General features: G+C 39.8%; 1 protein-coding gene across 4 annotated transcripts in view; it reads right to left on the bottom strand.

Annotated features, from left to right (window-relative positions):
• Nucleotides 1-26991, bottom strand: part of JAKMIP1 (janus kinase and microtubule interacting protein 1) — a 441501-nt gene that overhangs the window by 251075 nt on the left and 163435 nt on the right. For all 4 annotated transcript variants that reach the window (XM_053704153.1, XM_053704152.1, XM_053704150.1 and 1 more), the window contains exon 5: nucleotides 8669-8878. In XM_053704153.1, the coding sequence (XP_053560128.1) occupies nucleotides 8669-8878 (210 nt within the window). The remainder of the gene's footprint in view (nucleotides 1-8668; nucleotides 8879-26991) is intronic.

Here is a 26991-nt window from a genome sequence, read left to right on the forward strand (position 1 = left end):
TCAGTATGTCGTCTAAGTACGGAGCTACTGAAATTCCTCGCGGTCTTAGTACCGCCAGAAGAGTGCCCAGAACCTTTGTGAAGATTCTTGGAGCCGTAGCCAGTCCGAATGGAAGAGCTACAAACTGGTAATGCCTGTCTAAAAAGGCAAACCTTAGATACCGGTAATGACTTCTGTGAATCGGTATGTGAAGGTAAGCATCCTTTAAATCCACTGTGGTCAAGTACTGACCCTCTTGGATCATGGGCAAAATTGTTCGAATAGTTTCCATCTTGAACGATGGAACTCTTAGGAATTTGTTTAGGATCTTTAAATCCAAGATTGGCCTGAAGGTTCCCTCTTTTTGGGAACTACAAACAGATTTGAGTAAAACCCTTGTCCTTGTTCCAACCGCGGAACTGGATGGATCACTCCCATTAATAAAAGATCTTGTACGCAGCGTAGAAACGCTTCCTTCTTTGTTAGGTTTGTTGACAACCTTGACAGATGAAATCTCCCTCTTGGGGGAGAGGATTTGAAGTCCAGAAGGTATCCCTGAGATATGATCTCTAACGCCCAGGGATCCTGAACATCTCTTGCCCAAGCCTGGGCGAAGAGGGAAAGTCTGCCCCCCACTAGATCCGGTCCCGGATCGGGGGCCCTCAATTCATGCTGTCTTAGGGGCAGCAGCAGGTTTTCTGGCCTGTTTGCCCCTGTTCCAGGACTGGTTAGGTTTCCAGCCTTGTCTGTAGCGAGCAACAGCTCCTTCCTGTTTTGGTGCAGAGGAAGTTGATGCTGCTCCTGCTTTGAAATTACGAAAGGAACGAAAATTGGACTGTCTAGCCTTGGCTTTGGCCTTGTCCTGAGGCAGGGCATGACCTTTACCTCCTGTAATGTCATCAATAATCTCTTTCAAGCCGGGCCCGAATAAGGTCTGCCCTTTGAAAGGAATATTAAGCAATTTAGATTTAGACGTAACATCAGCTGACCAGGATTTTAGCCACAGAGCTCTGCGTGCCTGAATGGCGAATCCTGAATTTTTAGCCGCAAGTTTAGTTAAATGTACTACGGCATCTGAAATAAATGAATTAGCTAACTTAAGGAATTTAAGTTTGTGTGTGATGTCATCTAGTGTGGATGATTGAAGTGTCTCTTCCAGAGACTCAAACCAAAATGCTGCTGCAGCCGTGACAGGCGCAATACATGCAAGAGGTTGCAATATAAACCCTTGTTGAACAAACATTTTCTTAAGGTAACCCTCTAATTTTTTATCCATTGGATCTGAAAAAGCACAGCTATCCTCCACTGGGATAGTGGTACGCTTAGCTAAAGTAGAAACTGCTCCCTCCACCTTAGGGACCATTTGCCATAAGTCCCGTGTGGCGGCGTCTATTGGAAACATTTTTCTGAATATAGGAGGGGGTGAGAAAGGCACACCAGGTCTATCCCACTCCTTAGTAACAATGTCAGTAAGTCTCTTAGGTATAGGAAAAACGTCAGTACTCGTCGGGTACCGCAAAATATTTATCCAACCTACACATTTTTTCTGGGATTGCAACTGTGTTACAATCATTCAGAGCCGCTAATACCTCCCCTAGTAACACACGGAGGTTCTCAAGCTTAAATTTAAAATTTGAAATGTCTGAGTCCAGTTTATTTGGATCAGAACCGTCACCCACAGAATGAAGCTCTCCGTCTTCACGTTCTGCAAACTGTGACGCAGTATCAGACATGGCCCTTGCATTATCAGCGCACTCTGTTCTCATCCTAGAGTGATCACGTTTACCTCTTAGTTCTGGTAGTTTAGCCAAAACTTCAGTCATAACAGTAGCCATATCTTGTAATGTGATTTGTAATGGCCGCCCAGATGCACTCGGCGCTACAATATCACGCACCTCCTGAGCGGGAGATGCAGGTACTGACACGTGAGGCGAGTTAGTCGGCATAACTCTCCCCTCGTTGTTTGGTGAAATATGTTCAATTTGTACAGATTGACTATTTTTTAAAGTAGCATCAATACATTTAGTACATAAATTTCTATTGGGCTCCACTTTGGCATTAACACATATAGCACAGAGATATTCCTCTGAATCAGACATGTTTAACACACTAGCAAATAAACAGCAACTTGGAAATACTTTTCAAAGTAATTTACAAATAATATGAAAACGAACTGTGCCTTTAAGAAGCACAGAAAATATTAGAACAGATAAAATAATTAAGTTATAGCATCAATCTTTGTCAGAATATACAGTTTTAGCAAAGGATTGTTCCCCTCAGCAAATGATAACTAACCCAGGCAGCAGAAAAAAATACACAAATAAACGTTTTTTATATCACAGTCAATACAATCAGCACAGCTCTGCTGTGAATGATTACTTCCCTCAAAAAAGACTCTTGAGATCCCTGAACTCTGTAGAGATGAACCGGATCATGCAGGAAGAAAATGAACCTCTGACTGAGTTTTTCTGATGCATAGTGAAAGCACCAAAATGGCCCCTCCCCCACACACATAACAGTGAGAGGGATCAGTGAACTGCTCTAATTTAAATCAAAACTATTGCCAAGTGGAAAAAAAGTGCCCAAAACATTTTTTCACCCAGTACCTCAGAGAAAAAAACGTTTTTACATGCCAGCATAAAAACGTTTTACCTCAATAATTAATTGTCATTTAAAACCTATTGCAAGTCCCTGCAAAATAGGTTAAGTCTATGTATACAGTTTAAAAGCCAGAGAAGTACCATTTCCCAGAAAACTGAAGTGTAAAATATACATACATGACAGCCTGATATCAGCTACATCTACTGCATTCAAGGCTGAGTTTACATTATAACGGTATGGCAGGATTTTCTCATCAATTCCATGTCAGAAAATAATAAACTGCTACATACCTCTTTGCAGATTAATCTGCCTGCTGTCCCCTGATCTGAAGTTTACCTCTCCTCAGATGGCCGAGAAACAGCAATATGATCTTAACTACTCCGGCTAAAATCATAGAAAAACTCAGGTAGATTCTTCTTCAAATTCTACCAGAGAAGGAATAACACACTCCGGTGCTATTATAAAATAACAAACTTTTGATTGAAGATATAAAAACTAAATATATCACCATAGTCCTCTCACACATCCTATCTAGTCGTTGGGTGCAAGAGAATGACTGGAGGTGACGTAGAGGGGAGGAGCTATATAGCAACTCTGCTGGGTGAATCCTCTTGCACTTCCTGTAGGGGAGCAGTTAATAATCCCACAAGTAATGATGACCCGTGGACTGATCACACTTAACAGAAGAAAACAAAATTTGTTGCTTACATAACTTAATTTAATAATAGGTATAACCATACTAAAAAAGTACTACAATAATACAAGTACAGAAGCTGCTTTTCTTTACATCCTACTAAACTGTAAAAGCTTTGCTAACAGCGCTTACACATTGTAAGAGTTCATGTATTTATTCATACAGTGGGCCCCATTTATTAAATGGCCCATTGTTTTGCTGTTATTTTTATTATCGGTTATTTGTAGAGCACCAACAGATTCCTTTCATGTACTGGTCTTCTGCCTCTACATAAACATTAAGCACACACAAATACACCATACACACACAAAACAACAACACACATTCTACTAACACACTACACATACTACACACATTCGACATACTAGCACTGTTGAAAAGGTTAGCTGGAACACCCACTGCAAGTGGTTCTATAAACAAAAAAGCAGACACTCCCCCTTCCTCTGCATAAGAAAAGACTCTTTACACAAACAGGAGCAAGCTGGAGTTAGCTTGGGTTGGAGTCTGAAAATTTGTTATCAAATTTGCTTTTTCCATCCTATGAAAAGCATACCTAAGTAGGTTACGGAGCAGCAATGCACTACTGGGAACATCTGGTGATTAGTGTCTGCATATGCATGCCTCTTGTCATTGGCTCATTTAATGTGTTCAGTTAGCACCCAGTAGTGCATCCTTCAACAAAGGATAGCAAGAGAATGAAAAAATTTAATAATAGCAGTAAATTGGACCTGCAACCTGCCAATTTAATCGTAAATTTAAGCTGCCTCTGTCAGTTTAATATATTTCTTTCTCGTGCGTATTATAGCCAGTGCCTTACCAGCCTCTGACCTCCCCGCACAACAGTACGTCCATGTCCGCCCTGGATTAATAAACTAAGCTAATAAACAACTCTAAATACCCAGATTCTTCAAACTTTTTTTTCCAAGACCCAGTGCAATGAAACCACATACCTTTGCAACACTATTTTTATGCTTGGTCTGAAAATTTTTGAAGTAACAAACAAGATAGCTGCAATATTTGGCAAAGTGACTAAAATGTGTGCAAAGTTTATTCCTGATTGTAGTCAGACTTGAGTGCTGCTAAAGGTAATAACACACTCATACCTATTATTCAGTCTTTATTAGTGATTACAGAATTCAAATCTGTCAAGAGGTCTTCACCTGTTAGAGCCACATCTGAAATAGTACATATAGTTGCTGTATGTAAGATCTTTCTGCCCATGGTATTTGGAATAAAGTCATTCAGATCCTATTTTACATTCTTTGGAAATTAGCAATATTCTTCTAGCATTGATTGAATACAAGAATTCTGTCTCAGGGAGTACAGTGAAGGTTCTGACTGCTAAAAGAACTGCAATTTATATCTAAGAAATCAGGTGGCAGAAACAGAAGCATTGTCATCTTACTGTAGGCACAACACTTTGCCATCTCTAGCTGTTGTTCATGTTTGGGGATCACAAATGTTAAGATGGATTTTTCAAATGAAATTGCAGGTGTTAACAGATTCCATTATTTTGGAGTCGCTATCTGACATTTCTGGGAATAAACTTTCTATTCCAGGAATGAAATTTCAGTTTGACTTTTTTCATCTGCTATAAGAGTTTCGGAGGGAAGAAAGCAATTTTCTTTATGAATCTGCTTTTTATTTGGCCTCACAGATCATAGTTTCTTCTCATCCAGAGTTTGGCAGTGGCTTATTTTTTTTAATTTTTTTCTAGAGTCAAAACAATGTGTTACATTAAGGGCCATTGATTCAGCTAAAGTCAGCTTTTCAAGTTGACAATATTTACTGAGAACCTACAGATGTTAGTTCCTGTCATTTATATCATTTTTGTAGAAAGGAAGAAGTCTACATTTAGGTTTAGTTTTGGATTTCAGATACCTTTTCAGTTTATATGGTTTTGCATAATGCTTCCACAGAACATAATAGTTTCTTCAAATTGCTTGAGATTATACAATTAATTTTTGCTGGAATGTTTAAGTTCCAGGTTTCTACTGTTTTGACTATTACTGGTATAAGTGGGCTCGCATTTTTTGAGGTCTTGGCTCATAATCTTCATTCCAAAAATAGCTGTGCCATTTTTTATGACCTTCATTTATTTTGTTAGCAGCACTGTCACTTATTTGTTTTCATCAGGACAAAGCTATTTTGCGCACTGATCCTGAATACTTGTCTAGAGTCGTTCAAGAATTTTACAGAATCAGATTAGATTTCTCTCACCCTTATGTCCAGATATATAGGAGAACTTTCTATTGTTTGATATGGTCTGTTATGTTCCTGTATTTATAAGAGAACACCATTTTTATGTAAAAGAGATTATATTGTCATTTTTAAAATACTTGAGGGAAATATTTGTATGAAGTTTTTTATCCGGCTGTTTTTTTCCCAGACTAATTTCCAGAGCGTATAAGTAGAAGGAATTAAAGATTTGTATAGTCTTAGGATACTTTCCACATGAACAGTTGTAGTATTTTTGCCTTTTTAAACAGATACTATGCCTGAGCAGATTGGTTTAACAATGGTCTAGTCTCATCATGCATTTTTCTCTCATTATAAACTTTGCACACGCCAAGCGCAAGGGACGCTGTTAGATATACATATATATCTCATAGTTGCCAACATTTAAAAAATATTTCCAGGGACACTTTGCAGCAGAGCAAGCGGGTTATTGGAGTATTGACGACCTACTGTTCAACTGCTCCGCCCACTCAGTTTTGCAATCAAAACACACCCATTTGAAAGTAATAGTATAATTTAGACTTATCCATAATTTATTATACAGATTACAGCACCGAGCTCTTATACCTACCCAGTCTCTGGAAGACATTCTGGGCATATGGTTATTTTTACACAGCATCAAAATTAGAAAGACAAATAATATGTGAACCCATTCAATAATAATAACAACAATATTCCATTAGGAATGAATTATATTTAAATAATACACTATATCTATTTATCATCTATCTATCTGTATGTATGTATGTATGTATGTATGTATGTATGTATGTGTGTGTGTGTATGTGTATGTGTATGTATATATATATATATATATATATATATATATATATATATATATATATATATATATATATATATATACACATACATATACAAACAACAAATGTTGTGCAAAAGAGATTTTCAGGGACAAAAAAATTCCAGGGACATACAACAAAATCCAGGGACTGTCCCTGGAAATCAGGGACTGTTGGCAATTATGATATCTATATCATCTATATAAAAAAGCAACTTTGAAACATATTGATTTTGTAATCCCTTAAAACGGTAATTTATTTAAAAGGTACTTTTTGATAGTATCCATTGGCTCATAGGTAGCTATACTACAGAGTATTAGAAGGAGGTACCTATCTAGGGTTGCCACCCGTCCCTTAAATTACGGAACCGTCCCGTATTTGAGAACAAAATAGCGCGTCCCGTTTTGAATCAATACGGGATGGGGTTTGTCCCGTATTTTCTACTGGTTGGCAGCCAGACATTGAACAGTTCAATCAAATGTCCACAGTCTAGTTATTGCTACACAGTTCCTGATCCACCCACAGTCGCACATGCACAGTAGCTGTCTCAGCTCGGGCTGGCTTACACAGCATTCCATTGACAGTGCGGCTGGTGCTGAGTGTAAAGATGGCGATGCGGGTAGTGAGCAGTGTGAGGGGTGGCATGCTAGCCCTGTGCTCAGCCGTGCAACTGCATAGAGTTACCCTAGTCTCTGGCTGTTCCTGGCGGGTGTGTTCGGTCCGGAGCTTGGCTACAGGCTCTCAGCTGCTCTCCGGTGAGTTACTTTTCAATTATAGCTAGCACTTCACAGATTTTAAAAAACTACTTTTGATGGTTAAACTGTAATATGAAATTCATCTGGAAAGAAATGGGAGCTCATGGGCAGTTTTTATTTGAATACTATGTATAGCAAGCCAAAACACACTAAGCAGCACTGTGTATAATGAAGCTTCTTCTTACTAATAAAGTTACTTTAAAAAAAAAAACTCCACGCAAGTACGTGTGGCCTAAATGACATTGTCCGGCTGGGTTGCTAGGGAGCTAGATGAGCGGCTTTGGTAACAAAAATCGAACATTCTAAGGTTCTATCCCATCCCGGTACTGTACGTGAAGTCCCTGTATTGTTTGTTATATCACGGACATGGCAGCATTCCAAATCAAGGATGGAGAGTATATGGCTGGTGAGAAACAAATGATGCCTGTGCTCGTTTATTTGTTCTTGGAGATAGACGATTACAAAATAAAAAGACCTGATTAGTATCGAGGTGTATATGAAAGATTCATACCAAATGAGGAAAATAATTATTACCAGAGTTGCACAAAGAAAGTGACGGTGGAAAGAGATAAAGTAATGTTTCACGGTAGTCACAGCTTTGACTGTGGTTTTGGTATATATAATGAGGGATGTCCTTTTTGCAGCCACAAACAAGGATCAAGGCTTAACTGCATCTAGATCTGGGAATTTTAGAATATTCATCAATATAAATAAAATCACTGGCAGTGAGAAGGTTAATAATATTGCATTGCATTAACAATGTGACAACTGCACATTCTTCTTGCAGCATGCATCCTATTGGAAAAAGCAAGTTCTTAATGTATACTTTAAGGGGTTCTCATTGGGTAAGCTTGGCATGTCATCGGGCCTTTGGTCATCATGGTCCCAGAGGGGTGTGGCCCATGTTGCAGCAGGCGTCCCTTATTTTTCTGTATTGAAGGTGGCAACCCTATACCTATCAGTCAATGAACATTAGTAGGAAGTAGACAACACATTACTTACATTATGGATTTAAGTTTAAACAGGTTTTTCTTCACATCTGGGGGGGGGGGGGGGAGATATTTTACATCAAAATTGCCTCAAAAGCTACATTCCATTATGGAAAACATATCACTTATAGCTTCATTGTTTTTTACATAGACATGTTTACCTTAAAATTTCCTCAAAAGCCCCATCGTATTGATTTTAAGCATCCAATCAGGATGCTTGTAGCAGGACTTGCAAGGGAGCACGTGCAGACACAATCACTTTCTTCCTTAGTTAAGGAAGTTTATTATGAAATGACACAAGATCACATTAAAGCTAAGCATGAACTCAGTACTGATGATGATGATGTGCTGTTCCTTTTTTTCACTATTTAGATGACAGTAATGTAGCTGAATGGTAATTGCTCACAGAACAGTTACTCTGGTGATTTGCTCTTAGTTTTAAATAAATACAAACCCAGGAATACATCATTAAATGTTTTTTCTTTTGTCACAGTTGCATTAAAAATGCATGAAAAATTATATCAACATGTCCCTTTAAATCTTAGTGAAAGGTCTACAACATTATGATATTTCAGCAAAGCATGTTATAAAGCTCATCACCACCATATTTACCCCATTTCCCATGAGCTCTGAGATATCTGCTACACCAGTTGGAAGTTCTTTCTTTGGGCTGCTGTGATAGCGTTCGGCCTCCTTTGCGTGCACAAGCTGTTCATCCAACGCTTCTTTCTGAAGCAGCAGCTTTTGTGTTTGCCCGGCTTGTACACCAAGTTCCTTTTCTAAAGCCAAGATCACTCGTTCTTTCGATTTAATTTCATCCATCTGAAAAAGAAGGCATAGCCACATCAGACTGTTGTCCTACAACTGAAAGAAATCAAATACACTTTACAGCCATTCCTATTTAACCCCTTGCCTGCTAAATATAAGTGTGAAAAGTATGCTACTATTAAAGTTTTGCTATCATGCAAGATGCTGAGGATCACAATAATGGGGTTTAAAGAAATGAATTGCAGCCCTAAAACTGACAACAGTAGTCATTTTATAATGAATTAGTTCCTTACATTAAATAACAAATGTACAATATATACAAACATGAAATTATACAAACCATATTTTACAGATTTGTTTGTCTGACGTACCTAATTATATTCAGAGTGAGTGAGTTTCTATAGTAACCATTTAATTAGTGCACGCTCAATATATTCTTTTTTAGTGTCTTTTCTCAGTAAACCAAAGCCAAGATTTCAGGGATACCAATACCCAACTAAAGAATAAGAAAATGCGCAGATTTATAAGACACGTCAAGGAAAAGGGAAAAAAAAAATATCTTGTCTGGAAGCAGGAACTTAAAAGAATAGATGTTGAAAGACTGATGTTTGCTAAGAGACCTTTGTTATAATACACGTGGATAAAACGTATGCAATGAATGCAAAGCACATAAAAGGTTAAAAGCAGCGCATGGCGCAAATAGTAGCTGTATTTTCCTTGTTCATCAGCAAGACCTGTTCTTTAACTAAACATGTAGCAAATGAAAGGACAATTGTGGGACTTGCAGCAGGAATCCATTGTGCATGTTTTTGTACTCAAAATATATTATACTAGAGGAATGTGCGTTTTCTAAGCAAAATTGTACATTGTAGAATATAGCAACATTTTGTAGTTAAAAGGGATGTGTTATGTTCAAAATTAAAAATATAACTCTTGCATAAACACTTAAAGGGACAGTCTAGTCAAAATTAAACTTTCATGATTCAGATTGGGCATGCAATTTTTTTTTATTTAAATAATTTATTTTAGAACCAGCAGTATACAGAAAAAAAAAAGAGAGAAAATTAACATGTAATTTGCGCCATACAAGGCCAGTAGTCATTACAGTCATCTCAAACAGACAAAATATAATATTAACATTGTATTAAAATACAACTTGAGTTAAAACCATAACAGAAATGATCTTGTAATTCTGCTTAGTGCTGCTGGAATCGTTTTAATTCCTATTAAACCCACTTCCCAAGGGAGGAAGAGAAAAAAAAAGGGGGGGGGGGGAGAAAAAGGTTAAAGGAACAAGAAAAAAGGAAAGAAGGAAGCAAGGGGTAAAGAAAGGGGAAGATACATCTGTTCTTTTCCTCTCTTATTCAGCCATATTGGTGTTTACCAAATGCCAAGGAGTACCAGCTCTGAGTTCCTGAACGGGAATAACATATAGTCAATCTCAGTGGTCGGGAACAATTTAATTAATGCTGCCCATTTATTAAAGAATTGTCTGATATCTGATTCATTATCTATATTAGTGTCCCCCTGTTCCAAAATACATTGGCCTAGATTTGGAGTTCGGCGGTAGCCGTCAAAACCAGCGTTAGAGGCTCCTAACGCTGGTTTTGGCCGCCCGCTGGTATTTGGAGTCAGTGATTAAAGGGTCTAACGCTCACTTTTCAGCCGCGACTTTTCCATACCGCAGATCCCCCTACGCCATTTGCGTATCCTATCTTTTCAATGGGATCTTCCTAACGCTGGTATTTAGAGTCGTTTCTGAAGTGAGCGTTAGAGCTCTAACGACAAAACTCCAGCCGCCTGAAAATAGCAGGAGTTAAGAGCTTTCTGGCTAACGCCGGTTCATAAAGCTCTTAACTACTGTACCCTAAAGTACACTAACACCCATAAACTACCTATGTACCCCTAAACCGAGCTCCCCCCACATCGCCGCCACTCGATTAAAATTTTTAACCCCTAATCTGCCGACCGCCACCTACGTTATACTTATGTACCCCTAATCTGCTGCCCCTAACCCCGCCGACCCCTGTATTACATTTATTAACCCCTAACCTGCCCCCCACAACGTCGCCGCCAGCTACTTAAAATAATTAACCCCTAATCTTCCGACCGCAAAGCGCCGCCACCTACGTTATCCCTATGTACCCCTAATCTGCTGCCCCTAACACCGCCGACCCCTATATTATATTTATTAACCCCTAATCTGCCCCCCTCAACGTCGCAGACACCTGCCTACACTTATTAACCCCTAATCTGCCGAGCAGACCTGAGCGCTACTATAATAAAGTTATTAACCCCTAATCCGCCTCACTAACCCTATAATAAATAGTATTAACCCCCTAATCTGCCCTCCCTAACATCGCCGACACCTAACTTCAATTATTAACCCCTAATCTGCCGACCGGAGCTCACCGCTATTCTAATAAATGGATTAACCCCTAAAGCTAAATCTAACCCTAACACTAACACCCCCCTAACTTAAATATAATTTACATCTAACGAAATAAATTAACTCTTATTAAATAAATGATTCCTATTTAAAGCTAAATACTTACCTGTAAAATAAATCCTAATATAGCTACAATATAAATTATAATTATATTATAGCTATTTTAGGATTAATATTTATTTTACAGGCAACTTTGTAATTATTTTAACCAGGTACAATAGCTATTAAATAGTTAAGAACTATTTAATAGTTACCTAGTTAAAATAATAACACATTTACCTGTAAAATAAATCCTAACCTAAGATATAATTAAACCTAACACTACCCTATCAATAAAATAATTAAATAAACTACCTACAATTACCTACAATTAACCTAACACTACACTATCAATAAATTAATTAAACACAATTCCTACAAATAAATACAATTAAATAAACTAGCTAAAGTACAAAAAATAAAAAAGAACTAAGTTACAAAAAATAATAAAATATTTACAAACATAAGAAAAATATTACAACAATTTTAAACTAATTACACCTACTCTAAGCCCCCTAATAAAATAACAAAGACCCCCAAAATAAAAAATTCCCTACCCTATTCTAAATTAAAAAAGTTACAAGCTCTTTTACCTTACCAGCCCTGAACAGGGCCCTTGCGGGGCATGCCCCAAGAATTTCAGCTCTTTTGCCTGTAAAAGAATAAATACAATACCCCCCCCCCCAACATTACAACCCACCACCCACATACCCCTAATCTAACCCAAACCCCCCTTAAATAAACCTAACACTAAGCCCCTGAAGATCTTCCTACCTTGTCTTCACCATCCAGGTTCACCGATCCGTCCTGAAGAGCTCCTCCGATGTCCTGATCCAAGCCCAAGCGGGGGGCTGAAGAGGTCCATGATCCGGTCAAAGTCTTCATCCAAGCGGGGCAGAAGAGGATCTTCCATCCGATTGAAGTCATCATCCAGGCGGCATCTTCTATGGTCTTCAATCCGGAGCGAAGCGGCAGGATCCTGAAGACCTCCAGCGCGGAACATCCATCCGGACCGACGACTGAACGACGAATGACTGTTCCTTTAAGGGACGTCATCCAAGATGGCGTCCCTCGAATTCCGATTGGCTGATAGGATTCTATCAGCCAATCGGAATTAAGGTAGGAATTTTCTGATTGGCTGATGGAATCAGCCAATCAGAATCAAGTTCAATCCGATTGGCTGATCCAATCAGCCAATCAGATTGAGCTCGCATTCTATTGGCTGATCGGAACAGCCAATAGAATGCAAGCTCAATCTGATTGGCTGATTGGATCAGCCAATCGGATTGAACTTGATTCTGATTGGCTGATTCCATCAGCCAATCAGAAAATTCCTACCTTAATTCTGATTGGCTGATAGAATCCTATCAGCCAATCGGAATTCGAGGGACGCCATCTTGGATGACGTCCCTTAAAGGAACCGTCATTCGTCGGGAGACAACGGAAGAAGAGGATGGATCCGCGTCGCCTGCTTCAAGATGGACCCGCTCCGCACCGGATGGAAGAAGATCGAAGATGCCGCTTGGAGAAGATGTTTGCCGGTCCGGATGTCCTCTTCTTGCCGGATAGGAGGAAGACTTTGGACCCTCTTCTGGACCTCTTCAGCCACCGGATGATGGATCGCCAACCCCCGCTTGGGTTGGATGAAGATGTTGGAGCCAGGACGGATCGGTGATACCTGGATGGTGAAGACAAGGTAGGAAGATCTTCAGGGGCTTAGTGTTAGGTTTCTTTAAGGGGGGTTTGGGTTAGATTAGGGGTATGTGGGTGGTGGGTTGTAATGTTGGGGGGGGGTATGGTATGTTTTTTTTTACAGGCAAAAGAGCTGAAATTCTTGGGGCATGCCCCGCAAAGGGCCCTGTTCAGGGCTGGTAAGGTAAAAGAGCTTGTAACTTTTTAAATTTAGAATAGGGTAGGGAATTTTTTATTTTGGGGGTCTTTGTTATTTTATTAGGGGGCTTAGAGTAGGTGTAATTAGTTTAAAATTGTTGTAATATTTTTCTTATGTTTGTAAATATTTTTTTATTTTTTGTAACTTAGTTCTTTTTTATTTTTTGTACTTTAGCTAGTTTATTTAATTGTATTTATTTGTAGGAATTGTGTTTAATTAATTAATTTATTGATAGTGTAGTGTTAGGTTAATTGTAGGTAATTGTAGGTAGTTTATTTTATTAATTTATTGATAGGGTAGTGTTAGGTTTAATTATATCTTAGGTTAGGATTTATTTTACAGGTAAATTTGTTATTATTTTAACTAGGTAACTATTAAATAGTTCTTAACTATTTAATAGCTATTGTACCTGGTTAAAATAATTACAAAGTTGCCTGTAAAATAAATATTAATCCTAAAATAGCTATAATATAATTATAATTTATATTGTAGCTATATTAGGATTTATTTTACAGGTAAGTATTTAGCTTTAAATAGGAATAAGTTATTTAATAAGTGTTAATTTATTTCGTTAGATGTAAATTATATTTAAGTTAGGGGGGTGTTAGTGTTAGGGTTAGACTTAGCTTTAGGGGTTAATACATTTATTAGAATAGCGGTGAGGTCCGCTCGGCAGATTAGGGGTTAATAATTGAAGGTAGGTGTCGGCGATGTTAGGGAGGGCAGATTAGGGGTTAATACTATTTATGATAGGGTTAGTGAGGCGGATTAGGGGTTAATAACTTTATTATAGTAGCGCTCAGGTCCGCTCGGCAGATTAGGGGTTAATAAGTGTAGGCAGGTGTCGGCGACGTTGAGGGGGGCAGATTAGGGGTTAATAAATATAATATAGGGGTCGGCGATGTTAGGGCAGCAGATTAGGGGTACATAGGGATAACGTAGGTTGCGGCGGTTTACGGAGCGGCAGATTAGGGGTTAAAAAAAATATGCAGGGGTCAGCGATAGCGGGGGCGGCAGAATAGGGGTTAATAAGTGTAAGGTTAGGGGTGTTTAGACTCGGGGTACATGTTAGGTGCAGACGTAGGAAGTGTTTCCCCATAGGAAACAATGGGGCTGCGTTAGGAGCTGAACGCTGCTTTTTTGCAGGTGTTAGGTTTTTTTTCAGCTCAAACAGTCCCATTGTTTCCTATGGGAGAATCGTGCACAAGCACGTTTTTGAGGCTGGCCGCGTCCGTAAGCAACTCTGGTATCGAGAGTTGCATTTGCGGAAAAAATGCTCTACGCTCCTTTTTTGGAGCCTAACGCAGCATTTGTTTGAACTCTCGATACCAGAGTTAAATTTATGGTGCGGCCAGAAAAAAGCCCGCGGAGCGTTAACAGCCCTTTTACCGCCAAACTCCAAATCTAGGCCATTGTTTCTTCAAATAATTTTTAATTTCTAGGATACTTGGCATCTCTCTCATTTTCCATTTTTTGAAAATTAAATGCCTAGCTGCCAGGACTGATACATTTATAAATTTTTCACTAAGTTGGCGTCCCTCATGGTTTTTTAGACTGAATAAAACATGGGTTACTGATAGCTACTGATAGTGTCAGGAAGGAGATCTTAAGTGAATTATTCAGCCAAAATTCTACTTTCCACCAAAACTGTCTAGTCTTTGGACAGTTCCATAACATGTGCAGTAAATCTGCTGCTGGAAAAGAGCATTTAGGACATTTGTTAAAATTTAGATTCCGAAGCTTGCAGCCTTTTTCAGGGGTAAAGTATGACTTATGTAAAAGTTTAACGTGTGCTTCTCTCCAGGTAGCTGAGAGAGTGGTCTGTGCTACTTTAAGATAGATGCTTGTATAAATTTGGAATCAATGTTAGTCTGAGGTATCAGCAGATTCCATTCAGAGGCAATTTTCTCTAGAATGGGGGCTCCCTTAGTGGATCCTAAGAGATGATAACACAGAGTGATAGACATACACCCTTTCTTGACCAAAGTGAGCCAACTTTCCAAATTGCCCAAGGTCCAGCACCAATTTACCTGCTTCATTAATTCTAGAGTAAAATGTCTTATTTGTAGATATGCAAAAAACTCCTTATTAGTAATGTTAAATTCATTCTTTAATTCCTCAAATGTTTTAACACATTTTTTTTCTTTATCTATTAGATATTCTATCCTGTTTAGCCCTGCATTATGCCATTTTTTAAATACTGCTGAGTCTAGACCTGCTTGAAATTTTGGATTGCCCATCAAGGGTAGGTATTGAGAGACCCTACAGTTTATTGAAAGAAGGTTCCCTATTCTCTACCAAGCCTTTAATGGGTTGTAAAAGGTTTTAAGACTCTTAATACCCGTCGGAAGCCCTTTCAGCTCACAGTGGATTAGTGCTAACAGGAGAAATGGGTAACAAATGCATTCCTTGAGTGCATTGTTCACTACATAATTATTGGAAAAGATCCAATCTGGCACTATAAGGGCCAAAAAAATATAGTTGTACAATCGGACGTCGGGCAGTGCAAGTCCTCCGTACTCCTTTGCGAGAGATAGTTTAATTAAAGATATCCTGAGTTTTTTCCCCTGCCATATAAATGTTCTCAATGTACTGTTAAGTGATTGAATGTCCCTTTCTAGAAATATTATTGAAGTGTTCTGTAAGACATATAGCAGCTTCGGGAGAAGAACCATCTATAACAGGGCGATTCTCCCAGAGATGGATAATGGTAGATTTTGCCAGCATCTAAGTTTCTCCCTGAAGTTTGCCAAAACTGGAAGGATGTTAAGATTATAAATATCACCTAACTTAGGTGGAATACGAATCCCTAAATATTTAAGTGAATCATTGACTGTTCGAAAGGGGATATTGGGAGTAGAGTTGGCACTTTTTCTGAGCCAAAGGAGTTCAGATTTTGCTGCATTGACCTTATAGCCTGAAAAAGAACCAAACTGATCGATAATCTGGAGAAGTTTAGGTATGCTGATTTTGGTGTTTGACAGGTAGATAAGTATGTTGTCCGCATACAAAGCTATTTTCATCTCTTGTTTACCTATTTTGATACCCTCTAATCGGTGCCTGATCATAGTTGCTAGTAGTTCAATAGAGACATTAAAGAGGAGGGGGGAGAGGGGGCATCCCTGACGAGTTCCCCTTCTCAACGTAATCCGTGGGGACAGAGTGTTGTTAACTATAATTCTCGTGTGGGGATCTTTGTACAAACTTCCAATAAAATTGAAAAAACCACCTCTAAAACCAAACTTGGCTAAGGAGGAGAAGAGATGGTCAAAATGTACCGAATCAAAAGCTTTCTCTGCATCAATTGAAACCATAGCTAGGTCAGGAGCGCCCTCTCCTCCCCCCTCTGAAGATGTCGCCAAGTTCCCGAAATATTCTGTGATTACCAGAGCATCTCTTATTTTTGCTGAGAAATTTCGCGTATGTAGAAAGCCGGCTTGATCTTTATGAATAATATTAGAGAGTGTTACCTGAAGCCTCTGAGCTAAAATTTACGTAAGTATCTTGCAATCTGAATTTAAGAGAGCTATAGGTCTATACAGGGAGTGCAGAATTATTAGGCAAGTTGTATTTTTGAGGATTAATTTTATTATTGAACAACAACCATGTTCTCAATGAACCCAAAAAACTCATTAATATCAAAGCTGAATAGTTTTGGAAGTAGTTTTTAGTTTGTTTTTAGTTATAGCTATTTTAGGGGGATATCTGTGTGTGCAGGTGACTATTACTGTGCATAATTATTAGGCAACTTAACAAAAAACAAATATATACCCATTTCAATTATTTATTTTTACCAGTGAAACCAATATAACATCTCAACATTCACAAATATACATTTCTGACATTCAAAAACAAAACAAAAACAAATCAGTGACCAATATAGCCACCTTTCTTTGCAAGGACACTCAAAAGCCTGCCATCCATGGATTCTGTCAGTGTTTTGATCTGTTCACCATCAACATTGCGTGCAGCAGCAACCACAGCCTCCCAGACACTGTTCAGAGAGGTGTACTGTTTTCCCTCCTTGTAAATCTCACATTTGATGATGGACCACAGGTTCTCAATGGGGTTCAGATCAGGTGAACAAGGAGGCCATGTCATTAGATTTTCTTCTTTTATACCCTTTCTTGCCAGCCACGCTGTGGAGTACTTGGACGCGTGTGATGGAGCATTGTCCTCCATGAAAATCATGTTTTTCTTGAAGGATGCAAACTTCTTCCTGTACCACTGCTTGAAGAAGGTGTCTTCCAGAAACTGGCAGTAGGACTGGGAGTTGAGCTTGACTCCATCCTCAACCCGAAAAGGCCCCACAAGCTCATCTTTGATGATACCAGCCCAAACCAGTACTCCACCTCCACCTTGCTGGCGTCTGAGTCGGACTGGAGCTCTCTGCCCTTTACCAATCCAGCCACGGGCCCATCCATCTGGCCCATCAAGACTCACTCTCATTTCATCAGTCCATAAAACCTTAGAAAAATCAGTCTTGAGATATTTCTTGGCCCAGTCTTGACGTTTCAGCTTGTGTGTCTTGTTCAGTGGTGGTCGTCTTTCAGCCTTTCTTACCTTGGCCATGTCTCTGAGTATTGCACACCTTGTGCTTTTGGGCCATCCAGTGATGTTGCAGCTCTGAAATATGGCCAAACTGGTGGCAAGTGGCATCTTGGCAGCTGCACGCTTGACTTTTCTCAGTTCATGGGCAGTTATTTTGCGCCTTGGTTTTTCCACACGCTTCTTGCTACCCTGTTGACTATTTTGAATGAAACGCTTGATTGTTCGATGATCACGCTTCAGAAGCTTTGCAATTTTAAGAGTGCTGCATCCCTCTGCAAGATATCTAACTATTTTTGACTTTTCTGAGCCTGTCAAGTCCTTCTTTTGACCCATTTTGCCAAAGGAAAGGAAGCTGCCTAATAATTATGCACACCTGATATATGGTGTTGATGTCATTAGACCACACCCCTTCTCATTACAGAGATGCACATCACCTAATATGGTTAATTGGTAGTAGGCTTTCGAGCCTATACAGCTTGGAGTAAGACAACATGCATAAAGAGCATGATGTGGTCAAAATACTAATTTGCCTAATAATTCTGCACTCCCTGTATGACTCTCTCTGAGAGGGATCTTTCCCACCCTTAAGAATTAGAATTGTATGTGAGGCGGAAAAAGACGTAGCTACTGGTTCTCAATTAACATACATATTGTTGTAAAGTTTGCAAAGGTGTGACGTGATCTCTGAGCATAAGATTTTACAGAACTCGTTGGGTAGCCCATCAGGCCCAGGTGTTTTATTCAAGGCAAGGTCAGAGATGGTTTTCCCTATTTTTTTTTCTGTAATCGGGGCATTAAGAATCTCTGCAGATTCAGCTGTTATTGTGGGGTAAGAAATCTTAGAGTTTGGCTTGAAGTTTTAAGTCTTTTTGAGTTTCATGATAAACTGCTAAGGTATCTCTTTTGCTCTTAGCTCGGGTATATTTTGCCCAATTTACTGGTGTTTTTTCCAGCAGGAAGCGATTATAAGAATTAGTTACTGATTTAGTTATTTCTTTCTTCCTTAATTTGAGTTTCCTGACTATCATGGACTTATATGCAATGATTTCACCCCTTAGCACTGCTTTTGCAGCTTCCCAGAATAATAAAGGCCGATCCGTGTATTCCCGATTAAAGTGAGTGTAATCTTTAAATTTGTTTTTAAGCAGATTTTTGAATTTCAAGTCTGATGCGAGGAAAGAGGGAAAATAAAATCAAGGAGGTTTAGCTTTAAAAGAATTTAGCTGGAACTCTAAAAATATAGGCCCATGATCAGATAGAAAGATGAGCATTATTCCTGCCTTTACCTTCATTATGCAAAGTCTTTCGTCAATCAAGAAGAGATCAATTCTAGACAATGTTTTATGGGCCTTGGATAGACAAGTGAAATCTCTTTTCTTCGATTCTGAATTCTCCAAACATCCCTGATATCTAAATTTTTCATAACTTTTGTCATCAGCTTGGTCTCTAGATTATCCCTTTTATGTTTTAGCTGTTTAATGCTCTGTCTAAGTCTGTCCAAAAGACAGTGTGGGGCCATATTGAAGTCTCCTCCGAGGACTAAGTGGCCCTTGGAGCATGAAAGGATTTTAGACTGTAGCGTATCCCAAAACTCTGGGTCAATAACGTTAGGTGCATAGATATTGCAGAAGGTGAAAACCAATTTAGTAATTTTGGCTTTTAACATCACAAATCTCCCCTCCTAGTCTACCCTAATGTTGATGACTTCTATATTAGTCCTTTTTCCTACCAATATTGCCACCCCTCTCTTCCTCCCGGAACTTGATGATGCAAAAACTTCTTTCACCCATGATGTCTTGAGCTTCATAACTTCCTCTAGATTTAAATGCGTTTCCTGAAGAAACGCTATGTCGGTGTTATTCTTTCTCAAATGGGTGAGGATTGATTTCCTTTTAATGGGAGGATTGATTTCCTTTTAATGGGAGTAGTGATGCCACCCACATTCCAAGAAACTATTTTAAAGTTTGCCATCTTATTTATCAATCACGTGGGTGGGAGGAAAGGAAAAGAGAGGCAGGAGGAAGGGAGGGAAAGGAAAGAAAAAAGGGAGAAGAAAAGAAGAGAAAAAAAAAGGGGGGAGAAAAAAAAAAGGGGGGAAGAGGGGGGGGCCCTAGGGAGTTTTCCCTCCTAAACACATTCTGCATTCCAAAAATATATAATGTTGTAAAATGGTATATTAACTCAGTCAGCATTTACTCTGGAGAGTTTAATTCCCTCTTGTGCATTGTCAAAAAAATGGACTTCCTCTCTAACAAGGACTTTCAATTTTGAAGGATATATAATGGTAGCCTGGTAGACTAATTGTATAAATTTAGTACAGACTGGGGCTAAACCCCTTGTCTTTGACGCTGTTTCAGCTGAATAGTCCTGGAATAGGAGGAGTTTAGCATCTCTGATGGTGATAGGTTGATTCTTACGGAAGTACTGAAGTAGGGTGACCTTATCTTGGAAGTTTAACAGTCTTGCTATTACAGGTCTGGGCCTACCATTTCCTTTATTATCTATCGGGGGTTTTCCTAGCCTATGGGCTCTTTCGACTATCATCTGATGATAAGTGTGGGGAATTTTTAGAAGCTTAACTAATGATTCTGAAATGAAGGCGCTTAAGTCTTCGTATTGTTTCCCTTCGGGGATCCCAATTATTATCCAAATATTATTTCTTCTAGAACGATTTTCGAGGTCCTCGGTTTTTAATTGCATTTTAGCAATATTTGCATTAGCGACCTCTAAACTGGAGCTTTGTGATGTAGTGAGGTCTTCGAGATCTGACACCCTTTGCTCTACTTCATTTATTCTACTTGCGAATTGTCTAATTACCTGTGTCAATAAGGTGATGTCCTGTTTAATCTCTGCTTTAAGTGCTTCAAATTTGGGAGTCAGGGCCTCAGAGATGTTAGCTACCAGAGTTTGTATATTGGTTACTTTGTTGGTGGATGATATATTTGCGGGAGTCAGGTGTACATCTGCCAAATTATCTGAGGTGTTTTTGGCTCTCCTATACCTATGTTTTGCTGCCATGGCTGGTGAGGGAGACTTAGAGTGAGTGTGGAGGAATTTATCCATGTGCCGAATAGACAATACGTGTGAAAAAATAGTAAGGATAAGATATTAATAAGGGGAGAATCCTCCCAGTGCCAGGGGGAGAGAAAAAAAGGGGAAGCAAAACCGTGGGGGAAGGGAGTGAAGAGGTGGATGGAGTCAAAAAACGTGAGGAGGTGTTCAAAAAAATCAGTGAAGAAAACAAAAGAGAATGGGGTGAATGGGCTCGCTTAACCAGCCACGAACAGTGGCACTAGGGATGGAGGATCGGGTGATTTTATGGCAGGCAGTAGCTTAAAGGTTACATGCAAGACCTTTATCAGATTGGATAGGTGGGTTAAACCCCATCTTGAACTGTTGTATTTATATGAAAGGAAATCACAATATAATTTTTCAGAAAAAAATTCTGAAAATTGTTAAGGCCCTAAGGGTGCTGACTATAACCTGTAAAAGGTGTAACAGGGAGGACATTTTAGACTCCAATAATTAAGGAAACAAATTGCGCTATTGCTGAGGAAAAATAGCGCCGTTAAAGAGGTTACTTAATATGCGGCACTGGAATATTCAGCCCGACAAGAAGAGGTCTGTACCCAGTAGGAAACTTCAAGGTTAATAATTGAGTGTTACATTGTAAAACAACAAGTTTTCTGTTCCAGCAGTGTTTTCTATGTAACTAGTAAATCTGGCCCTAAGGCTGTGTTGCAATTTTGCACCCCTTCTTTTACTCTAATGATGGAGTAAAAATATTAATACATTATGCTTCACTATGACTATAAGGGAAAGCCTGTTAAGAGACCTGTTGACTATAATACAATCAGTGTATACTGATCCTGGCACCAGGATCAGCTTAGGGGAAATCCCCTCCTACCTGTGCTTTATCTAAAAAAAAAGAACTAAACAACCTTTTTACGAATAGGTTTGTTAGTGAGACAGGCCCTTGATGTCATTTGCATGTGTTTCAAGAGTGGGAACTTCCAATCTTACAAAGCCATTTCTCCAACATAGGTGTGTCCGGTCCACGGCGTCATCCTTACTTGTGGAATATTCTCTTCCCCAACAGGAAATGGCAAAGAGTCCCAGCAAAGCTGGTCACATGATCCCTCCTAGGCTCCGCCTACCCCAGTCATTCTCTTTGCCGTTGCACAGGCAACATCTCCACGGAGATGGTTAAGAGTTTTTTGGTGTTTAAATGTAGTTTTTATTCTTCAATCAAGTGTTTGTTATTTTAAAATAGTGCTGGTATGTACTATTTACTCTGAAACAGAAAAGAGATGAAGATTTATGTTTGTAAGAGGAAGATGATTTTAGCAAACGTTACTAAAATCGATTGCTGTTTCCACACAGGACTGTTGAGATGAAGTAACTTCAGTTGGGGGAAACAGTTGGCAGACTTTTCTGCTTGAGGTATGACTGGCCACATTTCTAACAAGACTATGTAATGCTGGAAGGCTGTCATTTCCCCTTATGGGGACCGGTAAGCCATTTTCTTAGATTAAGTAAAAGAATAAAGGGCTTCATAAGGGCTTAAAAAACTGGTAGACATTTTTCTGGGCTAAAACGATTTCTTTGCTAAGCATATTTTGCAGATTATAACTCTTAATAGTTATTATAATCTTGGGGATTGTTTAGAAAAACGGCAGGCACTGTATTGGACACCTTTTTCAGATGGGGGCCTTTTCTAGTTATAGGCAGAGCCTCATTTTCGCGCCACTAATGCGCAGTTGTTTTTGGAGAGCAAGGCATGCAGATGCATGTGTGAGGAGCTAAGAACCACTGAAAAAGCTTATAGAAGGCGTCATTTGGTATCGTATTCCCCTCTGGGCTTGGTTGGGTCTCAGCAAAGCAGATAGCTGGGACTGTATAGGGGTTAAATGTAAAAACGGCTCCGGTTCCGTTAATTTAAGGGTTAAAGCTTTGAAATTTGGTGTGCAATACTTTTAAGACACTGTGGTGAAATTTTGGTGAATTTTGAACATTTCCTTCATACTTTTTCACATATTCAGTAATAAAGTGTGTTCAGTTTGAAATTTAACGGTTTTATTTTAAAACGTTTTTTGTGCTTTGTTGACAAGTTTAAGCCTGTTTAACATATCTGTACCATCAGATAAGCTATGTTCTATATGTATGAAAACCAAGGTTTCTCCCCATTTAAATTTATGTGATAATTGTGCCATAGTGTCCAAACAAAGTAGGGACAATGATGCCACAGATAATGATATTGCCCAAGATGATTCCTCTAATGAGGGGAGTAAGCATGATACTACATCATCCCCTTCTGTGTCTACACCAGTTTTGCCCACACAAGAGGCCCCTAGTACATCTAGTGCGCCAATTCTTATTACCATGCAACAATTAACGGCTGTAATGGATAATTCTATAGCAAACATTTTATCCAAAATGGCTACTTATCACAGAAAGCGCGATTGCTCTGTTTTAAACACTGAAGAGCAAGAGGACGCTGATGATAACTGTTCTGACATACCCTCACACCAATCTGCAGGGACCAGGAGGGAGGTTTTGTCTGAGGGAGAAATTTCAGATTCAGGAAAAATTTCTCAACAAGCTGAACCTGATGTTGTAACTTTTAAATTTAAATTAGAACATCTCCGCGCACTGCTTAAGGAGGTGTTATCTACTCTGGATGATTGTGACAATTTGGTCATTCCAGAGAAATTATGTAAGATGGATAAGTTCCTAGAGGTTCCGGTGCCCCCCGACGCCTTTCCTATACCCAAGCGGGTGGCGGACATAGTAAATAAGGAGTGGGAAAGGCCCGGCATACCTTTTGTTCCCCCCCCTATATTTAAGAAATTATTTCCTATAGTCGACCCCAGAAAGGACTTATGGCAGACAGTCCCCAAGGTCGAGGGGGCGGTTTCTACTCTAAACAAACGCACTACTATTCCTATCGAAGATAGTTGTGCTTTCAAAGATCCTATGGATAAAAAATTAGAGGGTTTGCTTAAAAAGATGTTTGTTCAGCAAGGTTACCTTCTACAACCAATTTCATGCATTGTTCCTGTCACTACGGCAGCGTGTTTCTGGTTCGAGGAACTAGAAAAGTCGCTCAATAAAGAATCTTCGTATGAGGAGGTTATGGACAGAGTTCAAGCACTTAAATTGGCTAACTCTTTTATTTTAGATGCCGCTTTGCAATTAGCTAGATTAGCGGCGAAAAATTCAGGGTTTGCTATCGTGGCGCGCAGAGCGCTTTGGCTAAAGTCTTGGTCAGCGGATGTGTCTTCCAAAACAAAATTGCTTAACATCCCTTTCAAGGGTAAAACACTGTTTGGGCCTGATTTGAAAGAGATTATTTCAGACATCACCGGGGGAAAGGGCCACGCCCTCCCTCAGGATAGGTCTTTTAAGGCTAAAAATAAGCCTAATTTTCGTCCCTTTCGCAGAAACGGACCAGCCTCTATCTCTACATCCTCTAAGCAAGAGGGTAATACTTCACAACCCAAACCAGCCTGGAGACCGATGCAAGGCTGGAACAAGGGTAAGCAGGCCAAGAAGCCTGCCACTGCTACCAAAACAGCATGAAGGGATGGCCCCCGATCCGGGACCGGATCTGGTGGGGGGCAGACTTTCTCTCTTTGCTCAGGCTTGGGCAAGAGATGTTCAGGATCCTTGGGCACTAGAAATAGTTTCTCAAGGTTATCTCCTGGAATTCAAGGAACTACCCCCAAGGGGAAGGTTCCACAGGTCTCAATTATCTTCAAACCAAATAAAAAGACAGGCATTCTTACATTGTGTAGAAGACCTGTTAAAGATGGGAGTAATTCATCCAGTTCCAATAAGAGAACAAGGGATGGGTTTTTATTCCAACCTGTTCATAGTTCCCAAAAAAGAGGGAACATTCAGACCAATTTTAGATCTCAAGATCCTAAACAAATTTCTCAGGGTTCCATCGTTCAAAATGGAAACCATTCGAACGATCCTTCCCACCATCCAGGAAGGTCAATTTATGACCACCGTGGATTTAAAGGATGCGTACCTTCATATTCCTATCCACAAGGAACATCATCAGTTCCTAAGGTTCGCTTTTCTGGACAAGCATTACCAGTTTGTGGCACTTCCATTCGGATTAGCCACCGCTCCGAGAATTTTCACAAAGGTACTAGGGTCCCTTCTAGCGGTTCTAAGACCAAGGGGCATTGCAGTAGTACCTTACTTGGACGACATCCTGATTCAAGCGTCGTCTCTGTCAAAAGCAAAGGCTCATACGGACATCGTCCTAGCCTTTCTCAGATCTCACGGATGGAAGGTGAACAAAGAAAAAAGTTCTCTGTCCCCGTCAACAAGAGTTCCCTTCTTGGGAACAATAATAGATTCCTTAGAAATTAGGATTTTTCTGACAGAGGTCAGAAAATCAAAAATTCTAAGCTCTTGTCAAGTACTTCATTCCGTTCTTCGTCCTTCCATAGCGCAGTGCATGGAAGTAATAGGATTGATGGTTGCAGCAATGGACATAGTTCCTTTTGCACGAATTCATCTAAGACCATTACAACTGTGCATGCTCAGACAGTGGAATGGGGATTATACAGACTTGTCTCCGACGATTCAAGTAGATCAAAAGACCAGAGATTCACTCCGTTGGTGGCTGACCCTGGACAATCTGTCACAGGGAATGAGCTTCCGCAGACCAGAGTGGGTCATTGTCACGACCGACGCCAGTCTGGTGGGCTGGGGCGCGGTCTGGGAACCCCTGAAAGCTCAGGGCCTATGGTCTCGGGAAGAATCTCTTCTCCCGATAAACATTCTGGAACTGAGAGCGATATTCAATGCTCTCAAAGCTTGGCCTCAACTAGCAAAGGCCAAATTCATACGGTTTCAATCAGACAACATGACGACTGTTGCATATATCAATCATCAGGGGGGAACAAGGAGTTCCCTGGCGATGGAAGAAGTGACCAAAATAATTCAATGGGCGGAGGATCACTCCTGCCACTTGTCTGCAATCCACATCCCAGGAGTGGAAAATTGGGAAGCGGATTTTCTGAGTCGTCAGACTTTCCATCCGGGGGAGTGGGAACTCCATCCGGAAATCTTTGCCCAAATAACTCAATTATGGGGCATTCCAGACATGGATCTGATGGCGTCTCGTCAGAACTTCAAGGTTCCTTGCTACGGGTCCAGATCCAGGGATCCCAAGGCGACTCTAGTGGATGCACTAGTAGCGCCTTGGACCTTCAACCTAGCTTATGTATTCCCACCATTTCCTCTCATTCCCAGGTTGGTAGCCAGGATCAATCAGGAGAGGGCTCCGGTAATCTTGATAGCTCCTGCGTGGCCACGCAGGACTTGGTATGCAGACCTGGTGAATATGTCATCGGCTCCACCATGGAAGCTACCTTTGAGACAGGACCTTCTTGTTCAAGGTCCATTCGAACATCCGAATCTGGCTTCCCTCCAACTGACGGCTTGGAGATTGAACGCTTAATTTTATCAAAGCGTGGGTTTTCAGATTCTGTAATAAATACTCTGATTCAGGCTAGAAAGCCTGTAACTAGAAAAATTTACCATAAAATATGGAAAAAATATATCTATTGGTGTGAATCTAAAGGATTCCCTTGGAACAAGATAAAAATTCCTAAGATTCTTTCCTTTCTACAAGAAGGTTTGGAGAAAGGATTATCTGCTAGTTCTCTGAAGGGACAGATCTCTGCTTTATCTGTTTTACTTCACAAAAGACTGGCAGCTGTGCCAGATGTTCAAGCATTTGTGCAGGCTCTGGTTAGGATCAAGCCTGTCTACAGACCTTTGACTCCTCCCTGGAGTCTAAATCTAGTTCTTTCAGTTCTTCAAGGGGTTCCGTTTGAACCCTTACATTCCGTAGATATTAAGTTATTATCTTGGAAAGTTTTGTTTTTGGTTGCAATTTCTTCTGCTAGAAGAATTTCAGAGTTATCTGCTCTGCAGTGTTCTCCGCCCTATCTGGTGTTCCATGCAGATAAGGTGGTTTTGCGTACTAAGCCTGGTTTTCTTCCGAAAGTTGTTTCCAACAAAAATATTAACCAGGAGATAGTTGTACCTTCTTTGTGTCCGAATCCAGTTTCAAAGAAGGAACGTTTGTTACACAATTTGGACGTAGTCCGTGCTCTAAAATTCTATTTAGAGGCTACTAAAGATTTCAGACAAACATCTTCTTTGTTTGTTGTTTATTCTGGTAAAAGGAGAGATCAAAAAGCAACTTCT

The sequence above is a fragment of the Bombina bombina genome, chromosome 2 (assembly GCF_027579735.1).
Source record: "Bombina bombina isolate aBomBom1 chromosome 2, aBomBom1.pri, whole genome shotgun sequence".
Taxonomy (NCBI): domain Eukaryota; kingdom Metazoa; phylum Chordata; class Amphibia; order Anura; family Bombinatoridae; genus Bombina; species Bombina bombina.